This window comes from Alnus glutinosa, chromosome 6 (genome assembly GCF_958979055.1).
Source record: "Alnus glutinosa chromosome 6, dhAlnGlut1.1, whole genome shotgun sequence".
Taxonomy (NCBI): Eukaryota; Viridiplantae; Streptophyta; class Magnoliopsida; order Fagales; family Betulaceae; genus Alnus; species Alnus glutinosa.
Genome location: NC_084891.1, coordinates 6781244 through 6797158, shown reverse-complemented (window position 1 = coordinate 6797158; position 15915 = coordinate 6781244). Strand labels below are relative to the sequence as shown.

Below are 15915 nucleotides of genomic sequence, written 5' to 3'. Positions count from 1 at the left end.
TCAAATTTGAAAAAAATTTTAAAAAATTGAATAAAATATGATTTATTTTTTTTTAAAATAAAATATTATTCTATATTTTATTCAAACCAAACACACTATAAAATGCAGTATATGAAAGTCGTGACCCACTAAAATAGATAAATCCATCAAAAGTAAAAGAGTCTTTAAAAATTTATATCTAATCCGACGTAAAAATAAAATAAAAAACAGAACAGAAATTAATTGCTTAGTTAATCGAAGTGACATGATTGTGATAAATAACATTATTCTTATTTTATTGGTAAACTTGTGCGAAGCGGAATATGAATTGGTTTGTGAAATTTGGCAACAAATCTTGTGGAATAAGAATTGGTTTTGTGAAAATTTGTAGAGTAGGAATATATTATGTGATTAGTAGTAACCCACACCAATTTATAAGCAATCCACTTGCTTTATTTTTTATTTGATCTTAGAAAATAAAGAAAAATTACAACTAAGAATAACATATTAGGGCTGACAACCCAACAAAAAGTACCAAATAAATAAAAGTAAACATGAAGTAAAAAGGAATTCATCAAAGGAATGATGCAACCTTTTTGATTTTTGGCACGAACACAAAGAAATGAGAATGCCAAAAAGGCAATTGAATTGCATTTGGATAGTGGCATGACTGTCACAAGACCCTTCAATCCTATTCAAACTCCTAGATAAAGAGATTTAGATAGGTACATAACTTTTGTGATACCCTTCAACCCTACCCAAATGCTTAAAAGGGAATAGAGACAGCAAATACACATAAATAAAGGGAAAGATTGAAATTTAAGAACAAAATTACAACAAAAAGTCCAAAAAAAAAAAAAAACAAAAGCAACACAGCAAGACCATCATAAAGGACCAACATAAGGCCATTGCCTTTTGTCCCATGCTCCGACGCGAGCTGGTGATGCTCCGGCTCAAAGTGGCCGGATGACAAAAGACCACTCCATGAGACCTGTAGTAGAGGCGGAAGCAGCGGGTGAGGTGACAGGAGGCAACATGCACGATAGAGAGCTTTCTACATATATATATATATATATATATATATATATATATATATATATATATATATATATATATATGTATATAGTGTGGAAAAAAATTTGAAGACCCACGCAATGCCGGATCAAAATCCCTTATTGTTTTAAAGAAATTGTAAATTCTAAAATTATGTAAATCCTAATCCACAATGTTCCTTGCGTCAAATGGTTTGAAAAATGCTACCTATTAAAAATGTGTCATGTTACCAATGACAATTTAGTATAATTTCATTAGTTTTTTGTGTTTATATGGTTTATAACATTACTTTAAGAGTGTATGAATTGAGGCCTCCAAAATGAATGTCAATTCTAAAAACCACATTTTTATCCTACCACTATCTCCTCATACTATGTAGCAGTGCCAATTAATGAAAAAAAAACCTAAAAACTACATCAACATAATAAAATAATGACAGGATAAAAATATAGTTTCTAACATTTTCCGTTCCGAGTAATGCTATATGAAATACTTCTATCCCCATTTTATTTTAAAATGTGACGTAATTTTTAAAATCACCATGAGATAAAAGCTTAATAATAATCCATCATAAATTCAATAATAATTTTAAAAATGTCCCCAAGAGGTAGCTCAATCGGCTAGGGACCATGTCTCATGAAGCGAATCCCCTCTCCCTCCCTCTTGTGTGAACATGTCAAAATAATAATAATAATAATAATAATAATTTTAAAAACTATTTCCCATTTAAAAAATTTAAAATGATAAAATAAGATAGAAATCTTACTCATTCCTAAAACTAATTGAGCGATGACACACAGATAATTGTGCACAAAATGACCCCCAACAGTCAATAGGCCAATCACCATTTTAGATTCACTTAATTATTAATAAGATTACCCAACTGGCAAGGCAGGTTGGACTGGCCTAGCACTTGCCTACCCTACCTATAATTAAAAAGATAACAAAAACACTTATTATTCAAATCAAAAGAGGAATATACCATTATAGAAAATGGGGATGAAGACGTTTCTCCTGTCACTAGTCAATTACTTAACAAAAAAAAAAAACAAATTATTTCCCCCAGTAATTGGTTTATAGAAGTGTAGCATATTTATATATAGTTTGGAAATTCATTTCTAAAAAATTGTAATTTGCCGATTGCAAGTAAAGAAGTGTATATCTTTCAAAAAAAAAAAAAAAAAAAAAAAAGAGTAAAGAAGTGTATAATTTTAAAGGTTAAACTGTAATTTTACCATATGCTTAACTAAGATTTTACCAAATTAAATTATTAAATTACACTTTTTGAAATCGTTATTTTTTAAATTACACGTTTTGAAACTGTAAATCCAAACAGATCCTTACTCCTCTTGGGTTTTATTTTTGTCATTTTAAATGGAAATGGAATCTCCTTCATTTCACGATTGAGATTAAATTTTATAGATCTAATAGTGTACATCATTTAAATGTTTTCAATTATATAAACCATTTATACTATTAAATAAAAAAAAATTAATATAGACCATAAAATAGTTTAAATCCATTTTAAATTAAATGGAAAGAATCATTCTCCAATGAAGACGCTTTGTACATTAAAACGAAAATATGGAAGAAAAAAAAAAAAAAAAGAAGGGAGAACTCCACTTATAACTCATGATTTTTTACTACTTTAGGAAAAAGATACCCAAATTTTATAAAATGTCAATTTAGAGTATCCATCTTTCAATATTTTTTTTTTGTTGAATCTTGTCAAAATTCACAAAATACCATTTTTTTTTTTTTTATCACACCAAAAAAGTGGACTCTTAAGGAGATGGAGTTCGTCCCGTTATTAAATAATTAACTTTAAAGTAGTCTACCAAAAAGGAATGTAAATCTATCAAATCTTAGGCTGCATTTTATTTTTGGTGTAAACGTTTTTTCATTTTTGTTATTTTTTTTTGTATTTGATGCAGGCAAAAATTATTAGTAAATAAAAATTATTTGTGAGTTAACAACAAATTTGTCATTGTCACTACTTTCTCCAAACCATAGCACCACCTGAAAACGGATCCTCTCTGGTTCTTTATAATTTAGGGTATATTTATCTTTTTATATTTTTTTGGATTAAAATATTCTTATACTATAAGGAATTGGATACTCTTCAGTTTAAATGAACCGAAGAGGATCCTACTCTGCACCACCCATTCTCGTAGAGAAACTCAATTGCTCCCCCTTCTCCCCTCTCAATGCTACTCCCCTCACCTCTCAGCCACCATCCCCCTACCTCGTTAGAGTTGGCAATTCGGGTTCACGGGTCGGGTTCGGGTCAACCCGACTGACCCGATTATATAAACGTGTCAACCCGAACCCGACCCGATTATTAATCGGGTTGTGACACGTGACCCGATCACGACCCGATTAATAATCGGGTAACCTGAACACGACCCGACTAAAAAACGTGCCACCCGTTTACCCGACACGACCCGACCCGACACGGCATCAATTTCACTGTTTTCACATGTTTCAACCTTCAATTTTTTTTTTTTTTTAATCGGGTTATAATCGTGTTGGCGGGTCAACCCGGGTAATCGGGTTATAATCGTGTTGGCGGGTAATCGTGTTATCGGGTCAACCCGTGCAATCGGGTCATAATCGGGTTGACCTGCCAAACACGATTATAATCGGGTCATAATCGGGTCAACCCGATTATGACCCGAACCCGATTATAACAAACCCAAACCCGGTTTTTTCGTGTCGTGTTCGTGTCGGGTTCGCGGGTCGTGTCAAAAATTGCCAACCCTATACCTCGTTCTAACCTACCTCTCTTATGCCGAATGTCATCCCTACAAAGAAACCTAATCACTCCCTTCTCTCAGTGTCACCCTCCTTCGACTGTCGCCTGTCGTCCGTCCTTCTTGCTCCGCCATGAACCCCACCACTACCCCTCAAGTGAATCTAATTTAAATAGAATCTAATAATGTACTTAAAATTAGAACAAAATGAGGCAATTGGGCAAACAATTAATCCTCTCCCACCAAGTATCTAATGTGAAATCTGTTTTAGAAAGCAATGAAGACACTAATAATTGTTAAAGTATGATTAAATTTAACTCTTTCTATTAACTTTTATGAAATTTGGTAATTTAACAATAACAACGTCAAAAGAAATCTGTAGAGAGCACAAACTGACAATAATTAATGATATTAACAATGAAAGTTACAAATCCACTAGCTTCCTGATGACAACTAACCCAACCCCTTGCAGCCTTCTGTACAAGCATCAATGAGACCCACATTTCACCATCACCACCGTCCACCATTGTCGTCATTTATCATCATCATCATCATATATAGTTTGTGACAACATCCCCATGATCATCCTTAACGGATTCTTGACCAATGTCTTCTAAGATGTCCTCTCGTGCATTGATAGCAAGCATAAGGGCAACCATCCAGAAGAGAGCTGCATCTAGGGAAGCAAAAGCCCCACCACCCAAGACCCCTGTTTTTGCCGTGGGGCAAGTTGTGTCCAGATCGTTATGTACATTGTGTGACAGGAGATGCTGCTCTGAAATGGTAGGCCACAACAGAAAAGTTGCTCCTAAACCAGTTGTAAACCTGGCCGGGTTACACAATTTCACCGCCATCATCAGTTTAACGAACATCCGATAAACATGCACGTAAGAATCACGTGCTCTAAAAACAGTTATCAATTTAACAGACTAAGTTAAAAGAATTTCCTTCAACTTAGTTTTAAGAAGTAGAAAAAAATGTTTCATAAAACAAAGAGTCATATATGAGCGGATTATAAAGCGAATGATAAAAGAGCCTATATATTAAACTTTACAAAAGAATTATTACTTACAATTTCACCATTGTCGATTTAACAAGCAACTGATAAAGTTTCTATACATGAACGAGTATTTACACCTGCCTTAGCAAATTTTAGCCGAAGAATCATTTTTTTTTTAACTACTCACGTTTCCTAAGCATTTATATTCTACTCTCTATTTTAACTATCGATTTTCATTGTTTTATTTTAAATATTATTCCTTTATCTACTTTCACTATTCTTAAAGAGGAAAGATAATTAGATTAATTTTTTTTACTAGTTTATTTATGCATTGATGAGCTACAATTTGCTAAGCATCCTATCAACTAGCCATTTTTTTTTTAGCTCAAATGACTAGTCGGATGGGGCTACTTTTTTGCCCGGTTTTTGCTAAAGCCTTAAGCTAGGGCAATGAAAAATGCATTATAAATTAAGCAAATTAATAATAGAAGAGGGTATATATGAAAATTTAGAAAGGAATTGTCACTTACACAGCAATGTTAAAGAAGACGGTGAAGGTAGTGCTTTTGAACAGCAAGGAATTTGGAATGGATTTGCCTTTGTAAGGGTAAAAGAGTGAAAAGTAGCCAACAATGGTAGTAGCTACAAGAAACAGAAATGAGAGATATCCCAAAGCAATTGTGGGACTGGATGGGTACTTGCAGATCACCACACCTTTACCAGTAATTGGGGTTCCAGCTGCAGGCTATATATATAAAACACAAATCAAATTAATATTAAAAAGAGGAACAAGATGATAGAAATCCAGTTACTATATATGTTAACAATGAGGGTCGGGTTAAGCCCGAAATCATCCCGTTAACCCCGAGTGCATCCTACACGTGTAATAGATAATCAAGTCCAAAGTCATCATCGTGCTACATGGATATTAAATTATTGTACGTATTGGGCACAATCTATGATACACGCCCCTAATTATAAGGGTAAGACGTGCCTCGATCAGGGCAAACGTAAGATGAATCGCACGCGAAGTATGAATCATGATACAAAAACTGATCGGAAACATTTACAAGCAAGCTACTATAAAATCGTTTTGAAATTGCTAAACTAAACGGAGAGCGAGATAGATACAATCATACAAATACCTTCTTAGTTTCGGCCAAAATTCCCAAGATGAAAGAGATCACGCCGAGTACGCCAACAATAACGGCCATGTTTGTTGCGGTGACCGCCATGCTCCCACAGATGACAAATTGTATGGGATGCTAAATCCATGCAAGAGTCAACGTAAACATTGTCAAGAACATGATCATTAAAGCGAATGCGAAACAAAGACATTAAGATTGTGATAGCAATATGGTATGCATTTTATGATCGGTTGTCTAATACTTTCTCAGTATACAAAATGAATAGATTCTGAGTAATTTTGTTGCTCGTATAAATGTGAGAACCTAATTGTCTAAGTAAATTTTGTTGGAGTCGGTGGACATTACAGAAAGTATGTTACATTTACTATTCGAATGGTTAGCAATCCAAATAGTAAATTATTGGAAATCCAAATAAGAACCAAGGGCCGAGGGGCATGATCCTCCGTTTTTGAAATATATACATATTGCATTTCCCTACTAAAATTATGTATAGCCTCTCATTCTCAATCCTAAATTTGTTGGAAAGGTAAGTAGCTCGTTTGGCAACCCACTTTTTTTTTTTCTTTTTCTTTTTTTCTCTTAAAAAGAATGTCAAACTCTTTCTTCACTTTTTTCTCTTAAAAAAGAAAATCAAACTTCTTTTTTTTTCCATTACCAAACAAATTTCTTCATTTTTCTCTTACAAAAAATTTGAAACTCCTTTTATCTTTATACCACATCAATTAATTCTTATTACTATTCAAAAAAAAAAAAAAAAGAAGAGAAGAAGGGTTTTTCTTTCTTCGTTTGGCAGAAATTCAAAACACATAAAACTATAAGATCGATCTGCTCAAACAAAACTAGAACAGGAACTCCATATCATATTAATTATAAAAAGAAAAACATTGAATCAACACATTATAATAATATTCAAGAGAATAAAGAAAATAGAGAAAGAAAAATGATCGAAAAGAAAAGAAGCATTAGCGTACCAAGACGTGTCTCTTTCAAGGTTAGGACTCTGCAGGCTCCAAATGAGGTTAATTTGTTGATTATATATATAAGAGAATAATTAGTTAATTTCACGGCATAAATTCAGGATTTGAATCTGGGACACTTTACCTACGTAGATTCAGAATCTTGTTGGAATTTACCTTAAATTAGATACACCACAGGCTGTCAATCCACCATTTTCTACCTGTTTTTAACCTGTTTTCTTAACAGTTTATGAGTATTTCAAAATCCTCCACACTAATTTCGTATTTTTTAATTTTCGCCCATATATATCTAGCCCAAATATATAATCAGTACTATTAAATTCCCCTACCATGAATTAGGTATATATATATATATATATATATATATATATATTGGGAAATACTAAAATTACAACAAGTGCATTACATGCGCACAACTTCAAGGCACATTGGAGGGGACCCACGTGCATGTATCAATGCCCATATATATTAGCCCCACTTAAAGAAAGCATTAAAATATTAATTAAGTTTATCTTTCTTTTTTTAATAGCTTAAGTTTTTTTTTGAATGAGTGATGATTTAATGGTTAAATATTCCACACATTAAGCCTCACTTGTTAATGGAAATTTAAACCGATACGTGAATAAGAGTATTAAAATATTAATTAAATATCTAAATTTAATTTTTTTTTATATCTATTTAAACTTTTAATATAAATAACAAATTTCCACAGAAAATTTGGTAATTTTTTTTTTTTTTTTTTTTTCTGTTCTCATAACAAAAATATTAAAAAACAACTTAAAACACAAAACACTTATAAAATATTTAAAACTATTTTCATATTTATATTACAGCAAAAAAATTTTCAAATAAATAACAAAAAAAAAAATTCCAGAACATATTAACAAATAAAGCAAGAATGACCCGGGTATCATTTGGTATATTTCGATAATTTTTAGTAGAATTTTAGAGCTTGTTCGGTTGTGTATTTTTTTGTATTATATTTTACTATTTTTTATTATATTCAAAATTGTAAATACAAATGAAATTTATTTTTTAAAATTATGTTTGAATGGTTTAGAAAACTTCAGATAAAATTTTAAAAAATTAGATAAAATTTGAATTTAAAAAATCCACACAAACAAGTTTTCCAAAAATAATAATAATAAAAAATTATAGGTTACCAAACATGCCCTTACAATTCCTTGCATAGGAAGTACATTTTTTGTTACTATTATTAATTTTAGCCACATATTTTTCTTTAATTTTTTTTTTTTTCTGATTACCCTTTTCGGATTTTCATTTACATTCCTATCAAGGTTGTCATCTCCCCTACCTAAATTTGCGGTTAGATTCAGTCAACTTCAACGGGCAGCTGCCAGTTGTTTCTCTTAAAGTTGATTCGCATTGTGACTCACCGTTGCTTTTATTAGAGATCTACATAATAATTTTAAAAAGAGATGACACGATATATACAATTAAAGGTAAAAAAAATTATTTCTATATTAAATATTTATTCTATAATTGATATTGTATCTTTTTTTGGAGCATTTGTTGTTAGTGTAATGTTGGCATTGCTTAAAGGAAAATGATTTAAACCACATTTTTATTATATTTTTATCCAATTTTATTAATGTGTTATTACAAATCAGCCATTGAATAAGTTCATTTTTTTGTTGGATCTTCTCTGGAGGATTCCTTATGTAATTTTTTTTTTCTTTATTTCTTTATTCTTACTAAAAGAAGAGAAATGATTTAAATATATCTCTTATACATTTTATTTTCAAATCTATTGTTGAATTTATGGGTCCTACAAATTTAATTATGAATTTAAAACTTGATTGTATGAAAATGTATAAATGATGTACCCGTATCATTTTTCCTAAAAAAATGTGGTGGGAGATGTAATTTTATATTTCTCGGTAGAGTAATGTTTGCTGTACAATAAATGTGCATACTTTATACAACCAAGCTAATGTGGAAATATTTTTTCATTTTTTTTTTTAAAAAAAAAAAATCTAATTTCCCCCCCCCCCCCCATCTGATTTGTCCAGTTTTTTTTTTAAAAATAAAAAATAAAAATTTCTCGCTTTGTCGTACAAAATGTGTACATTTGTTGTGCAGCAAACATTACTCTTCTCGGTATCTTAATAAAAACTGTAGAGTAATATTTGTTGTACAACATTTGTACACATTTTGTACAACAAAGCTGATGTGTCCAACATTCACTTTTTTTTTTTGAAAAAAAAAATTCTGGACACATCAACTTTGTTGTACAAAGTGTGTACAAATATTGTGCAGCAAACATTATTCAAAACTGTATAATGCAAAACGAAAAAAAAAAAAAAAAAAAATCTTTTATAACGACAGAAAAGAAAAGGTATTTTAAAAAAAAAGCCAATTAAATATCTATTGAATATCCCAAATATCACATTTTTAATAAAATTTCTATATAATTTGTTGGAGAGGGGTTGAATATGGTGTTTTTTTTTTTTTTTTTTTTTTTTTTTTTTTTTTTTGTGAAGAAACTGTCATTTTATATATGAGAAATGATCCCTACACTCATTTCTCACAACAGTCCCACAACAAGCTGACGTGACTGGTAACATTTTATTATTTTTTTTGTTTTGTTTTCTTTTCTTTTTGTAAAAAAATAATAAAATATTACCAGCCACGTCAGCTTGTTGTGGGGCTGTTGTGAGAAATGAGTGTAGAAATCATTTCTCTTTTATATATTGAGTGAATTACATTGGTCGTTCTAGATAATTCTAGATACACTAAGTGGCCACGTGTCAAATCAAACGTGGTGGAGACGATGCTTTACAATCAATTGGGAAAGTGAGTGTGCTGCTACATTGCACTCTCGTCTCACATAATTTGCACGAGAAATGATTTGTGGGGACAAGTACCCGTCCGCCAACCCCTCTTTGTATTAAACAAATTATTTTTAATGCAAAATGTCCTTTGATGGGATCAAAGGACACTTTTCATTAAAAATCACTTATTTAATAAAAAGAAGGGGCAGTCCCCTGTATATCAAGACTTGACAATAGATTCTACGCCTCCTCCATGAAATTGCTATATTTGATCGGCCAACCCTCCTCTTTACATAAAGCTGAGACGATCTCCAGGGCATCTCCTTCCAGAATGATTGAACGGTAGCCCAGCTGCCTGCAGAACTCCACTCCTCTTCTTGCTGCATACGCTTCAACAATGGCTGGGTCTAAAATATATGGTTGGGTAGTACACATGGCTGCATGGACCTGACCCAAGCGATCTTGCACTAGTAGCCCCATTCCCATGAGGTTTTGTTGCCCATCAATAGCGGCATCCCAGTTCAGCTTGAGGGAACCAAAGGGTGGTGGGAACCAATGGGGCTGGCGGGTCGTGGTTGCCGATGGTGGATATTGATTTTTCTCTTGAGCTTTCCGATACTCTAGGAGAGTCTTAGTGGCAGATTTCACCAGTGATTGTGGATTAGAGACTAGCCCCTCGAACACAACTCGGTTTCTTCGTAGCCAAATCTGTTGTGCAACCATGGCGAACAACTCCAGCTCTTCGCGCTCCAAGTGACTGCTCAAATACCCCAAAAGGGTAAGAAAATCAGTTTTATCACTAGTACACTTCTGTAGTCTTCTACTAGCCTCTGCCCATATCACCTGAGACGCACTGCACCACCAAAGGGCATGACCACACTCAGTTGCTTGCCCACACATTGGGCAATCCGGATTTTCCACCACTTTCCTCCTAAATAACTTCTCTTTTGTGGGTAGAATGTCGTTACATGCCCACCAAATGAACAACTGTACTGCTTGTGGGACCTGCATTTGCCATATTGCAGTCCAAGTCGGTTGTAGAGCCAAGTTAGAGGAGCAGCTTCCTTGAGAGAAGGAAGTGGTACAATGGTAGGCGCTTCGAACAGATAACAACCCCGTAGTCATCCCACTCCAGATCAGTCTATCAGTCAGTAGTCGAGGGCAGATAGCTATGCCACAAATCTTCTTCACAATCTCAGAGGGGAAAATTTATTCAATGAGACGTACATTCCAACAATTTGCTTGATGATCAATAATCTCATATACTGTAACATCTTGGTTTAGTATTCTGGCTGGATCTTGAATCATATTAGAATGTGTAGATTGCACCCATTTATCTCCCCAAATCTGAATGTGGGTTTCATCCCCCACTTTCCACATTAGCCCTTCCTGTAATAACTGTTTTGCACCCCTGATGCTTTGCTAGGCATAAGAAGGCCTCTTCCCTAGCTAAAAATGCAAAAAAGATCCGACTGCATGGTACTTTTCCTGGATCACCCTAGCTACCAAAGAATTTGGCTGTTGTAGAAGCCTCCATCCCTGCTTAGCTAGTATGGCTAGATTAAAGCACTCCAACTCCCAGTAACCCAAACCTCCACTGTCTCGCTTCCTTCCTACCCAGTCCAATTCATCTAGGCTATCTTATGAGTATTATCTTTAAACCCCCACCATAATCTACTCATCAAAGAGTTGATTTCCTGAATTATTGTTTTAGGCAGCATGAATACACTCATAGTGTATGTGGGTATGGCCTAGATAACCTCCTTTAGGAGAATCTCTTTCCCTGCATGGGATAAAAATTTCTCCTTCCAACCGTTAAGCTTGCTCCAAATTATTTCTTTTAGCCCATAGAATGCGGAAACCCTAGACCTTCCCACAAGAGCGTAGAGGCCTAGGTATTTCTCATATTGTTGGGTGTGACTAACCCCGGCCGCATTTAGGATGATAGCTCTCGATCACCCTCCTTTGTATTCCTGTTGAAAAAGACCAATTTTTTCTCTCAGTTTATTTTCTGCCACGATGCTGCCTCATACTTGATAAGGAGTGCCTGAATCCTACCCCATTCTGGGTGTTTTCTTGGCAAAACAACAAGCTATCATCTGCAAAAAAAAAGATGATTAATCCTTATACCACCCCGAGTTATAGGAATACATGTAATGTGTCATTCCCTCTCGGCATGATGCAACATGGAACTCATAGCCTCCGCACAAAGGATAAAAAAAGTAAGGTGATAGTGGGTCTCCTTGCCGAATGCCTCATATTGTTGGCCATTAATAAGTATAGAGTAAGATACCGTACTCACACATGCCATTAATAATTGGATCCACCTATGTGCAAACCCCAGCTTCTAGAGCATAGCTTTTAGGAAATCCCATTCAATACAGTGATAGACCTTACTCATATCGAACTTTAAAGCCATGAACCCCTCCTTGCCTTTCAATCGGTTGTCTATGGTGTGTAGGGTCTTGAAAGCCAAGCCTTATCCTTAATCTGTCCACATACGTCTTTGTGCATAAAGTTTCCATAAGAAACATGAAGCAGAGTTTCTTTTCTTTCACCATTTGGTGAAGGTCGAGAACTGTTTGAGGGTTCCCAAACCCTCGGCAGTTCCAGCTTAGCAGAATCATTGTAGCGAGCGGGGCTGCATCATAGCCACCACCCCAATGCCAAATTATCCTAGCCTAGTCTTATAGCCCTACTTTTCTTTGGCTGAATCCCCTAAGCATCCAGTCCAGCCACTTCTTTTTCAGTTTGCTTTCTTTTTCTAGTGAGAGCCACGTTATTTCCTGCCCTTATTTCTCGGACCCTTCTCTGAAAAGATTGATGAAACTCTGCTTGATTAAAAGACAAGGCAGAGGCTATGTTTATATTTATATAGAATTCATTACATGTTTAGCTCTTGAGCTTATTAATAAGACAAGTGTATGAAACTTAGTGTACATAATAAACAAACAAATAACTGGATCCAATGCTGAATGCATTGGGTGAAGTTAAGCTGAAACCATGTGGCCTGGAATCCTGGATTGTAGGCGGCTTCTAGCTACAGTGTCAGGCTGATTAAGAGGCTGCTGAATTCCAAGATGATTGCTCATTGCAGACTGATTAGGAGGCTGCTGACTTCCAAGATGAATGCTGTATATGGTATGCTGTGCATACGGCTGCTGATGCAGGGGAAAGTTGGAGTGTTGTTGGACTGGTTTTGGCATGCTGTTGGGAGGATCTTCTTCCAGCTGAGTGAGGTGTGGACCATCTGGATCATCTTGATTCTCTTCCTTAACACCCCCCCCCCCCCCCGCAAACTGAGGGGAGGAACAATCCTCAGTTTGTCTCTAAGGAAGCAGAAACGATCGGCTGTGTGCCCCTTAGTAAAAATGTCAACCAGTTGTTCAAGTGTAGACAAATGGTGCAGCTGAATGTCATGATTAGCTACCTTTTCTCGAATGAAATGAACATCAACTTCAATGTGTTTGGTTCTGGCATGAAAAACCGGATTGGAGGCAAGAGCTAAGGCACCTGAATTATCACACCAGATTGTAGGAGGGCAGGATAGTGTAAGGTGGAGCTCCTTCATAAGCATTCGAAGCCAAAATAGTTCAGCCACGGTGAGAGAGAGGGATCTGTATTCAGCCTCAGTACTGGACCTTGAGACAACATGTTGTTTCTTGGCAGACCATGAGATCAAGTTGGGTCCCAGGAACACTCCATACCCGGTGGTGGATCTTCTGTAGTCTGGATTTCCTGCCCAATCAGAGTCACAGTAGGCAGTGAGGTTAATTGGTCCTTTGCAGTAGTTTAGGCCGGAATTGAGAGTTCCTTTGAGGTAGCGGAGGACCCTTTTAGCAGCTGTGAAGTGTACTGATGTAGGGGCATGCATATGTTGGCATAGTTGGTTGACTGAATAGGCAATATCTGGCCTAGTAAGTGTGACATATTGGAGTGCTCTTACTATATGCCTGTATTCAGATGGATCCGGTAGAAGTTCCCCATCATATTTGGACATCTTAGAGCCAGCAGTGCAGGGTGCTTGATAAGGCTTAGATTCTGCCATTTGAGTTCGGTTAAGGAGATCAAGAACATACTTGGTTTGTCTAAGATGCAAGCCATTAGTGTCTCTTGTGGCCTGGATGCCTAGGAAGTAACCAAGAGGCCCAAGGTCTTTCATGGCAAAATCTATCTTCAACTTGGCAATCAGCATGTTCATAGTGACTGCATGATTTCCAGTGAGGATAATGTCATCGACATAGACTAAGAGAAATACATGCACAGAGCCACAGTGATAGATAAAGAGAGAGTGATCTACTTGAGAACCCTTGAAGCCAAGGTTTAGCAAGGCTTGAGACAACCAGGTAAACCAGGCTCTAGGTGCCTGTTTGAGACCATATATGGACTTGTGCAGTTTACAAACATGGTCAGGGAAGGATGGATGGACAAAGCCCTGTGGTTGTTCCATGTAAACTTCTTCAGCAAGGACCCCATGTAGGAAGGCATTTGATACATCCATTTGCTTAATTGGCCAGTCAAATTGGACTGCAAGAGCTAGGATTAGCCGGATAGTTGCAGTTTTGATAACAGGACTAAATGTCTCATAAAAATCAACACCACCTAATTGATCATACCCCTTTGCAACCAACCGAGCCTTATACCTGTCCACACTGCCATCCGGTTTTTGCTTAATCTTGAATACCCATTTGTTTCTCACTACATTGTGATGAGAGGGTCGTGGACACAGAGTCCAGGTTTGGTTGGAGAGGAGAGCATCATATTCATGGCCCATGGCTGCAATCCATTCGGGTGAGGAAGCTGCCTGCTTGTAGGTAGAAGGTTCTTGAGGTAACATTGTGACTTGCAGGGCTGAAATGGGGTATTTGAGGGTATGAAAGAGTTTGAAGCCAGGGAACTCCTTGGGTTTCAGGTTGCCAGTATGAGATCGAGTAATGATCCGGTTAATAGGTGATTGAGTGAGGGGTGAATGGGAGTTGGAGAGAGCAGGAGTTGTTCCTGCATCTGAGGAATCAGGATCATTGGATGTGGTGAATGAGGTGGTCATAAGTTGATGAGGTGCAAGATCAGGTAGATGAACATCTGGACTAGGCTGTGGAGAGTGATCACTATCAGTGCTTCCAGATTCAGACATGGAATTTTGGTGTGTAGTATTTACTGCTGGCTGTGTGGTTGAATCATTGATGAGTGGTCTAGGGGCAGGATTTAGGTAGCTGTGTTGAGGATTAGGCAAGAAGACCAGGGGGTCATGTGCTGCTGCTGTTACATTTCAGGGACCTTGTGAGATGGACTTGCTTTTGGCAGGGAATTGTGTTTCATCAAAGATAACACTTCGAGAGAGTACAACCTTGTGAGTTGTTGGATCCATGCATCTATATCCTTTTTGATTTCCCCCATATCTAATGAAGATACATGGCTTGCTACGAAAGGATAGCTTGTTATTGGCATAAGGCCGTAGGAGAGGATAACATAGGCATCCAAAAGCCCTTAGGCTGGTGTAATCAGGGTCTCTCTTCATTAACTTGGAGAAAGGGGATTCTTGTTGTAAAACATGTGTAGGGAGCCGATTGATAAGATATGTGGCTGTGAGGAAAGAATCAACCCAGAATTTTGGTGAGAGACCCGACTGTGCTAGTAGTGTTAGACCAACTTCAACAATATGCCTATGCTTCCTCTCAGCTATGCCATAGCTGAGAGGTATGTGGACAAGTTAGCCTATGAAAGATACCATTTTGAGACAGAAGTTGCTTGAACTGAATGGAGGTATACTCCCCACCATTGTCTGATTGAAATTGTTTAATTTTAGTATCAAACAAATTCTCAACAAGTAACTTGAACTTGACAAAGTATTGATAAACTTCAGCTTTATTTAGGATAGGATAAAGACAGGTAAACTGGCTATAGTCATCAACAAAGATTACATAATATCTACACCCACTTAGAGAAGGAATAGGGGAAGTCCATACATCTGAGTGAATAAGTTCAAGAGGGGTAGAGGTACATCTTGTTGACTCAACAAAAGGGAGTTGCTTGGATTTACCAAGCTGACAGGACTCACATACTCGAGTCTTGTCTATGGAACCAGACAAAGGAAGCCTTTGGTTCTTCAAAAGGTACTGGACAGTGGAGGAAGAAGGGTGTCCTAGCCTTTGGTGCCAAACCTGGTCTGTGGTCTTGACTCCAAGGTAGGCTGCAAACCCCTTCAGATTA

General features: G+C 36.1%; 1 protein-coding gene across 1 annotated transcript; it reads right to left on the bottom strand.

Moving 5' to 3' along the window:
• Positions 1 to 4304: 4304 nt before the first annotated feature.
• Positions 4305 to 7019, bottom strand: LOC133870179 (uncharacterized). Its single transcript, XM_062307241.1, has 4 exons — positions 6905 to 7019; positions 5931 to 6050; positions 5316 to 5530; positions 4305 to 4610 (listed from the first exon to the last, which is right to left on the bottom strand). Exons 2-4 carry the CDS (start codon positions 6018 to 6020, stop codon positions 4337 to 4339), a joined length of 579 nt encoding a protein of 192 aa, XP_062163225.1. The 5' UTR covers positions 6021 to 6050; positions 6905 to 7019; the 3' UTR covers positions 4305 to 4336.
• Positions 7020 to 15915: the final 8896 nt, after the last annotated feature.